General features: G+C 38.5%; 1 protein-coding gene across 1 annotated transcript in view; it reads left to right on the top strand.

The window, feature by feature from the left end:
- Positions 1–2,833, top strand: part of LOC113533984 (transcription factor SOX-4-like) — a 3,771-nt gene extending 938 nt beyond the window's left edge. Inside the window, exon 1 of the mRNA XM_026926526.3 lies at positions 1–2,833. This exon is cut by the window's left edge and continues 938 nt beyond it. Within this exon, the coding sequence (XP_026782327.3) occupies positions 1–559 (559 nt within the window). The 3' untranslated portion in view covers positions 560–2,833.
- Positions 2,834–10,272: the final 7,439 nt, after the last annotated feature.

Below are 10,272 nucleotides of genomic sequence, written 5' to 3'. Positions count from 1 at the left end.
CGCGCCGCATGACCCGGCCGCCGGGGCAGACCACCTCGCGCTCTACAAGTCCAACAAGTCGGACAAGAAACCGAAAAGAGTTTACATCTTAGGGAGCGGAGGAGGAGGAGGAGGAGGAGGAAGCGTTCCCGCGAGCCCGACCCTCAGCAGCTCCACCGAGTTCGGCGACGCGCAGAGTCTGTATGAGGACTCGCACCGCGCCTTCCGCGCGCCCTCGCCTGCTCCCTCCGCCTCGCGCCTATCCCAATCTTCATCTTCTTCACCATCCTCTTCATCATCATCGTCGTCGGACGAGGAGTTTGAGGACGACATGGCGGAGGTTAGGCGCCGCGCGAGCCCCGGATTCGACAGCACGTCTCTGGGCAGCTTCGGCTCCTCTTACTCCTCCTCTTCCGCGTCCTCCTGCTCGCCGGCGCTCGACCGCGACTGGGACTCGAGCTTCGAATCGTGTGCAGGTTCTCACTTCGACTTCCCCGATTACTGCACGCCCGAGGTGACCGAGATGATCTCGCGGGACTGGCTCGAGTCGACCATTTCCAACCTCGTGTTCACGTACTGAATAAGCGGAGCGGAGCGCGCGCGCGGGGCTGAAACCAACCAACCAACTAACAAACACACAATGCAAGGAAATGAAACAAACAAACAAAAAGAAAATAAAGAGAACTGTTTCACACAAAGTTGCATTGAGACAGGTTGCAACCGAACAACGGATGGGTCTCAAAAATGCGCAAAAAAAACGTAAAATTGCGTTTAATTTAAAGAGAGAGATCAAGAAGGAACTGGAGGCACGTGCGCTGGTGCATTGAGTTGCATCGTGTTGCATTTGCAGAGATGCATCGAGTCGCGTTGCGTTGCATTGCATTAGGGCTACACTGCAAACATCAACAAGTTCAGTGCGTTGATTAAAAAAAAACATTTTAAACAAAAAAAAAGTGAGAAATGAGAAGCGGAGTTGCAAAGGCGCGTGCCGGGGAAACAAGAAGGGAGTTTGTTTTTGAGTTGCAGCAGGACTGGAAGGACCTGAAAGTGTTTGCATGGAGAGGAGGAAGAGGAGGAGAAGAAACGTCCATGTCCAAGACAACAACAAGATCCTACTGCAAAAAAATAAATAAATAAATAAAATGAAATGAAAAAATAAAGTCGGAACTGGAAAACTGTGATTTGATTTGCACGAGAAGCTGTTTTCAGTCATCTTTTTAAAAAAGAAACAAAAAAGGACAACATTGCGACAACCACGTGACTTTAACGCTTAAGAGGTACAGAAATAGGCTGGTGGGATTTTTTTGTGGGGGTGGATTTATGGACTTATGAGCGAGGTGGGTAGACTTTAAGACAACCCTTTATTAAAAAAAGAAAGAGAGAGAGAAGCATGTTATCTGTCCTCTGGTGTATCACGGTTTTTTGTGCGACTGTGGAACAGTTCACTAGCAGTAGGTTTATTTAAAATGGCTAGATGGCGCCATGTTTGACTTTAAAAACAAAAAAAATCACCAGCTGTTTTTCATTCTGAACTTCAGGATTCAAACTCAGATCTGTGCTGAACTTTTTTTAAGGAATCAGGACCAAAACTCTCCTGTTTTTTTATATACTCTTGTCCATCATTGTGTGTTTTTTTTCAGATGCCATTTTTTATATATGAGGATGTATTTATATACCGGCCAAGCGTTGCATTTTTTTTTTAATCAAGTTTTTTTTGTTTTGTTTTGTTTGTTGTTGTTGGTTCACACGCCTTCTCCCAAAAAGAAGGGCTAGAGTTTTTTTTTCATTTTTTTATATTTAAATGTAGACTTTTTTGGAGAAAAAGAGAGTGTTTGATTATTTTCTCAGTGTATTTTTGTACAAATCTATATTTAAAAAAAAAAACAAAAAGAAAGAAAGAAAAAAGGGGGTGTGGTGATTCCTTGATGATTTGTGTACCAGCTTTTTTCCAGCTTTTTTTTCTCTCCTATTTTTTTTTTTTTTTACTATTATTCTAGGTGGGTTGGTTAATGCAAAATCGACCTCCTGTCTGTGTTTACAGCTCCAATCTCTCTCTGTCTCACACACACACACACACACACACACACACACACTTTCTCATATGAAACCTTGTTCTGTAAAGGGACATTACACACCATATCTTGCTCAGTCAGATATCGTAGCTTTAATCAATCATTTTTTATGACATTTTGCAAAAAAAAACATTTTTTAAAAAAACTGAACAGAAAATGAAATCATCGTGTTTGGATATTTAATCTCTCTTTTTCTACTCGTATAGCTCATCGTTTTCGTATTTTAAGGCATGGTGGATAGACTTTTGTATCACAGATTCAGGTTTCTATAATAGCTGTTGTGTTCTGAAAAATTAGGAAAAATCGTGAATTTGTACAGTCAACTGTATTATTATTATTATTATTATTATTATAAGCAAAAAAAGAGATTGTGTGTGTTTTATGTATGTTGTTGCGCTATAAACATGTCATGGCACTAGAACAGCTATCGTTTTCGCTTAGCCTAATTCCTTTAACGATTGTTGTCGAGGAGTTTATGTATAAATATAGTATATACACAGTTGGATTATATTAACTTTATGTTCTGTGCAATATGCTGTGTAGAAAAAAATCTTTGTTTTGCATCCTAATCATGCCATAATGCATTTTGGATTTGGGGATTAGGGGGCGGGGCTGAGGGGAGGGTTAAGGGGGAGGGGATTGTTAAGGGGGCGGGGCTTCACGCCAGCTCTATGTGTCAAGTCACTGCCTGTCAGATTGTTAATATACACATGTACAGATTTTTTGTTGTTTTTTTTTTTCAGGAAGGAAATAAAGTCAGCTGGAACTGAACCTTAACACGCCCTTATGACTCTTGTTTTTCTTCTTCTTCTTTTTTTTTTTTGCATTATTGACTGCTCAAGATTAACTACAAAAAATACACATAATAATAATAATAATAATAATAATAATATCATTAAGTGTCTTTCAGGGCACCCAAGGACACTGTCCTGATACATAACAGAGTATAAAACCATTTAATAAACACATAATAATAACAATGATTAAAACTAAAAGATATGTTCAAGGACGTAACTCATAGCTTCCAGGTAAATAAATAATTGTGAGCTTTGATATGAATAAAAAAGCTGTTTATTTATTTTTTTAATGATGTATATCTGTGTGAGTACATCACTAATTTCTAGCCCTGAAACCCATATATAAACTCACTTAGTCTACATACATACATACATACATACATACATACATGAATAAATGAATAAATAAATAAATAAATAAATAAAATAAGCAAGCTGGTATCTGGGTAACTAGGTCACTATCCTAGAAAGCCTACTTCATCAAACATTTAGCCTTTGTCTAGATTTTGTTACTACATTGCAAAAATATAAACTAAATAAATAATCAGTTATGTACTTTACTGTTCACTAGCTTACTTACAAATTAAATGACTTAGACTAGGTCTAAGATCTTAGCTTTAGCAACTGGTCCAGCTAATCCTAAGTTAAATCTGGCCTAGTGCTAGTACTAGCTTTATAAAAGGTTTATTACATCACTAGCCTAATTAAACATTACTTATTCAGTCATTCAGGTAGGTTACTGGGTCCTATAAACAAAAAAAACATAACCAGCTACTAGCTCACTAGCTTGGAGCACTAGCTCAGTTTCACATAAATAAATCAGTTATTTAGCCCACATCATGCCTGCTAGATTACTTACTTACCCACGGCATGCACTTCTTCACAAATCAAGCAGTAACTTACACTCACTCACTGCAGCTGAAATAACTACACAACTAACTTACACTCACTCACTGCGGCTGAAATAACTACACAACTAACTTACTCTCAATCACTGCTGCTGAAATAACTACACAACTAACTTACACTCACTCACTGCGGCTGAAATAACTACACAACTAACTTACTCTCAATCACTGCTGCTGAAATAACTACACAACTAACTTACACTCGCTCACTGCGGCTGAAATAACTACACAACTAACTTACGTTCGCTCGCTGCTGCTGAAATAACTACACAACTAACTTACACTCGCTCACTGCTGCAGAAATAACTACACAACTAACTTACACTCGCTCACTGCGGCTGAAATAACTACACAACTAACTTACACTCGCTCACTGCTGCTGAAATAACTACACAACTAACTTACACTCGCTGACTGCTGCTGAAATAACTACACAACTAACTTACGCTCACTCACTGCTGCTGAAATAACTACACAACTAACTTACGCTCGCTCACTGCTGCAGAAATAACTACACAACTAACTTACACTCGCTCACTGCGGCTGAAATAACTACACAACTAACTTACTCTCAATCACTGCTGCTGAAATAACTACACAACTAACTTACGCTCGCTCACTGCTGCTGAAATAACTACACAACTAACTTACACTCGCTCACTGCAGCTGAAATAACTACACAACTAACTTACTCTCAATCACTGCTGCTGAAATAACTACACAACTAACTTACTCTCAATCACTGCTGCTGAAATAACTGCACAACTAACTTACACTCGCTCACTGCGGCTGAAATAACTACACAACTAACTTACACTCGCTCGCTGCTGCTGAAATAACTACACAACTAACTTACACTTGCTCGCTGCTGCTGAAATAACTACACAACTAACTTACACTCGCTCGCTGCTGCTGAAATAACTACACAACTAACTTACACTCGCTCACTGCGGCTGAAATAACTACACAACTAACTTACACTCGCTCGCTGCTGCTGAAATAACTACACAACTAACTTACACTCGCTCACTGCTGCTGAAATAACTACACAACTAACTTACACTCGCTCACTGCGGCTGAAATAACTACACAACTAACTTACACTCGCTCACTGCTGCAGAAATAACTACACAACTAACTTACTCTCAATCACTGCTGCTGAAATAACTACACAACTAACTTACACTTGCTCACTGCCGCTGAAATAACTACACAACTAACTTACACTCGCTCGCTGCTGCAGAAATAACTACACAACTAACTTACACTCGCTCACTGCTGCAGAAATAACTACACAACTAACTTACACTCGCTCACTGCTGCAGAAATAACTACACAACTAACTTACACTCGCTCACTGCTGCAGAAATAACTACACAACTAACTTACACTCGCTCACTGCTGCAGAAATAACTACACAACTAACTTACACTCGCTCGCTGCGGCTGAAATAACTACACAACTAACTTACACTCGCTCGCTGCTGCTGAAATAACTACACAACTAACTTACACTCGCTCACTGCGGCTGAAATAACTACACAACTAACTTACACTCGCTCACTGCGGCTGAAATAACTACACAACTAACTTACACTCGCTCACTGCTGCTGAAATAACTACACAACTAACTTACACTCGCTGACTGCTGCAGAAATAACTACACAACTAACTTACACTCGCTGACTGCTGCTGAAATAACTACACAACCAACTTACACTCGCTCACTGCTGCTGAAATAACTACACAACTAACTTACTCTCAATCACTGCTGCTGAAATAACTACACAACTAACTTACACTCGCTCACTGCTGCTGAAATAACTACACAACTAACTTACACTCGCTCTCTGCTGCTGAAATAACTACACAACTAACTTACACTCGCTCACTGCTGCTGAAATAACTACACAACTGACTTTCACTCGCTCACTGCTGCAGAAATAACTACACAACTAACTTACGCTCGCTCACTGCTGCTGAAATAACTACACAACTAACTTACACTCGCTCGCTGCTGCTGAAATAACTACACAACTAACTTACACTCGCTCGCTGCTGCTGAAATAACTACACAACTAACTTACTCTCAATCACTGCTGCTGAAATAACTACACAACTAACTTACACTCGCTCACTGCGGCTGAAATAACTACACAACTAACTTACTCTCAATCACTGCTGCTGAAATAACTACACAACTAACTTACACTCGCTCACTGCTGCTGAAATAACTACACAACTAACTTACACTCGCTCACTGCTGCTGAAATAACTACACAACTAACTTACACTCGCTCACTGCTGCAGAAATAACTACACAACTATCTTACACTCGCTCGCTGCTGCTGAAATAACTACACAACTAACTTACTCTCAATCACTGCTGCTGAAATAACTACACAACTGACTTACACTCGCTCACTGCTGCTGAAATAACTACACAACTAACTTACTCTCAATCACTGCTGCTGAAATAACTACACAACTAACTTACACTCGCTCACTGCTGCAGAAATAACTACACAACTAACTTACGCTCACTCACTGCGGCTGAAATAACTACACAACTAACTTACATTCGCTCACTGCTGCTGAAATAACTACACAACTATCTTACACTCGCTCACTGCAGCTGAAATAACTACACAACTAACTTACGCTCGCTCACTGCGGCTGAAATAACTACACAACTATCTTACACTCGCTCACTGCGGCTGAAATAACTACACAACTAACTTACACTCGCTCACTGCGGCTGAAATAACTACACAACTAACTTACACTCGCTCACTGCGGCTGAAATAACTACACAACTAACTTACACTCGCTCGCTGCTGCTGAAATAACTACACAAGCCAGACTAGAGCACTAGCTTATTCCATTTAAACAATCAAACAAACATTTGGCCCACTAGCTTAGATCACACAAGATAGATAGATGGATAGATAGATAGATGGATACGGTACTGTCCAAAAAAAATTGGCACCCTATTTTTATTTTTATTACAAACTTCGTTATAGATCTTTATTTTATGACTTCTACATTATTGATTCAGTACAGAAACATTTTAGATTCCAAACTTAAGTTTTCCAGCACAGAAGGAAATGTTAGAAAAATGTTTGCATGTCAGTAAAGAAAGCAGCAGATTACATAAGAGACACTTTTCAGATAAAAACATAATGAAGCGAGTGTGACAGTCAAAGTCTCCAGAAGAACTGTGGCTGGTTCTGCAAGATGCTCAGTAACACTTATAGCTCATTTCCTTATAAAACTGTACACACTGTACCTGAGATTATCATTATTATTTTTATCAAAGGGTCGTCACATTAAATACTGAGCTTGTTTCATTTATTACTGTTTACTGCTCTTTATAGTATTACTTTAATGTAGAAACATTTAATTTCATTACTTTTGAAGGTATCTTTGCCAAAGACTTTTGCAGAGTACTGTAGATAGATAGATAGATAGATAGATAGATAGATAGATAATAAATTGAACAAACAAACAAGCAAACAGATACATAAATAAATACTAGGTCTGTCCCATTAGGTCACATTAGAGCTGCTTATAACTAATTAATAACGAGCTAAGAACCTTTAATTATTCAGTGAACTTTTAAAGAATGCTCAAACAACAAAACTCCATGAACTCCATGTTAAACTCAGGTTACTGATATGCCACTAGTTCAAATTAGCAAGCCTAGATCTGCTCTGTTAGCTCACTAGCCTGTGTTAGCAAAGTACTTAAACATGATCTTCAAAGTACGCTGAATTAGTTTCCCTGATTTCCCTTTTTCTGAGCTACCAACGAAGTTTTTTTTAAAGAAATATTGCTATGTGTGTCGTCGTTTCATCATCATATTATTATTATGTGCTGTGACATTTCGAAATAACTTGTACACCGTATTTAAAAGGTACATCACCTTGGTTAGGAAGCGCATGAGTTATCACAGTGAAGTCTTTCACTGATTTAAACAATCTGAATACAAATAAAACACTTGATTATGGAAACTGGATTAGCTTCGAAACGTTGTAATTACATAACAAAAACGATTGGAGACCGCCCACTTACAAAATTGGAAATAATATTCTGCATTAAGTAAGGGCTATTCGCTCAGGTAAATATTAAATGTCTTTTACAAGGACGCAAAATGGAGGAATTTTAGACCACCGTACACGATACTATTCATAATAACAGACTGGTTAACGTTATGCCTTTCTTTATGTTATGATAAAATACGTATTGCAGGGTTTGGTTTTGTACGTTATAACTGTGATTACTGTTCTGTAACATGCCATCTTTGCACAACTCTCCACAGAGTTATTATTGCACCTAGTGGTCAAACAAGGGAACTGCAACAAGCGCTGGTATGGGCCCAGTGAGGCAGGATTCACGCTGCCCCATGCGAACATTTTTCAGTGAAGGAGGAGCAACGGACATGACAGTTAGTGCCAGGGTTGCCAGGGTCAAGATTTTTACACCAAATTCAGCTAGTTTGAAAATACTCCATGTCTGCAAAGATCTTGTTTTACAGCAAAAATTAGGAATTTAAATCTAATAAATACTAGGGCCAGTTCCCATGTTCCAGCTGTGAGTAGTAAATCACATTCCTGAGTGTTTAGGCCACATAGATAGATAGATAGATAGATAGACAGTCACTAGCTTAGGCCACTTTGACAGATAGATAGATAGATAGATAGATAGATAGATAGATAGATACTAGGTCCTTTATTCCTTTTATACCACAGCAATTTGCTGATGCTTCATACTTTTTTAAAATACATTTAGAGTTATATTTAATGTTGTGGAGCATCTGTAAATCAACGAAGTTTTACTTTTCAGAAAAGGTTCCAAGGACAACATCTTTGGAAAGCTAGAACCCTTGCTTGAGATGTAAATGGAGATCACATGGAGCTTATCTACCCTCAGAATATACAGGGCTGACTAGAAATCTTTATGGGTTCTTTTAGGAACTTTCAATGTTCCAAGAACCTGTTGACATTTAAGGGTCAGTGAGAAGATCCAGTGAACTTCCAGGAACCCTTTGCATTTAGCAGCGTAAAGGATTCTTTGATTTGTCCCTGGAGGGGAACGTAGAACCCTACAACAGAGAGTTTCCCCTTAAATGTCCAAAGAACCTTTCAGGAGTCATTTTATTTTATAATTGTTAAAAATTATGGTTCCATCTTGCTCTAAAGTACAGACGAGTAGTAGAACTCTACAACAGGGTTTCCTTTTCTGAAAAGGAAGTAAGGTAAGTAGAACCTCTCTGTAAAGCTAGATCCTTTCAACATCCAAAGAGCCCTGACCTGAGTTCTAAACAACATCTGCTCTCAAAAAAATATTGGGTTAACTAGCAGTCTTTTGAGGTTCTTTTTTAAATTATGGTTCTTAATATTCCAAGAACTCTAATGTAGGGTTCTCTAACTTTTTGCAGACAAAGATTTCGTTTATGAGCACCATTTTTGAGAACCATGGCTCTGAAGGGATCTTTGGATGTCAGTTTGTCTCTCTGGGAAAATACTTAAATGTTATTTGTGTATACCGTAATTCTACAACCTCTTGAGAAAGATAGAACCATTAAAAATCCAAAGAACCCTTTAAGAAGCATTATTTTACATATTATCATAAAAAAGAAGGTTCCATCAAGAACTCTACAGCAGGGTTCTCAAACTTTTTTCCCCCAAAGACCCCCTGGAACAAATTACAGCTTTACGAATACCATTTTCAGAACCATGGCTCTAAAGGGTTGTTTGGTTGTCAGTTTGTCTCTCTGGGAGAACCCTTAACAGTTCTTTAAAAGTGGAACTGTACAACCTCTTTGGAAAGCTAGAACCACTCAAAATCCAAAGAACCCTTAGTTAAGATGTACCTTGAGATCACGGGGCATGTTATTGAGTTGTATACAACATCTACACTCAAAAATAGTTTTATAAGTTCTTGTTAAAATTAGGGTTCTTTTAGGAGCCATTAATGGGTTTTAATGACTCTTTTAAGGGTTCCATTGATGAGAAATCCAAGGAACTAGGAACCTGTTGTTTTACTTTTAGGATGCAAAATGAAGGTTCCACTTAGTATTCTAAAAAACGTGGACACCTTAAATCTTTAAAAGTTCTTTGCAGAACTCTTCAGCCTAGAACCATTCAAAATTTAAAAAAAAAAAGCCTTAGTTGAGATGTTCAAGGAGATCACGGAGAGCGTCGCTGAATGGGATACAACATCTATACTTAAAATTATTTTAATAGGTTCTCTGAGGAACTATTTCAAGAACCAGGGTTCTCACACTTTTTGAGTCCTTTAATTGAAAAAAAAAATCCGCAGAACACTTCAGGAAGTTACAGTAGAACCCATTTAGAACTCGTTTAGAATCTTTAACCATCCAAAGAACCCATATAACCATTTTTTTTTTTTAAATAAGAGTGTAATTTATTTCTGACTTTAATGCCAGTTATTTATTTTCCGCACGCGCATCGATTAACAGCTCGGATGTTGGTGTTGGTGTTGCGCGCGCGCG

The sequence above is a fragment of the Pangasianodon hypophthalmus genome, chromosome 1 (genome assembly GCF_027358585.1).
Source record: "Pangasianodon hypophthalmus isolate fPanHyp1 chromosome 1, fPanHyp1.pri, whole genome shotgun sequence".
NCBI classification, from domain to species: domain Eukaryota; kingdom Metazoa; phylum Chordata; class Actinopteri; order Siluriformes; family Pangasiidae; genus Pangasianodon; species Pangasianodon hypophthalmus.
The sequence above is the reverse complement of the archived record's forward strand: the minus strand, read 5'-3'. Positions and strand labels throughout refer to the sequence as shown.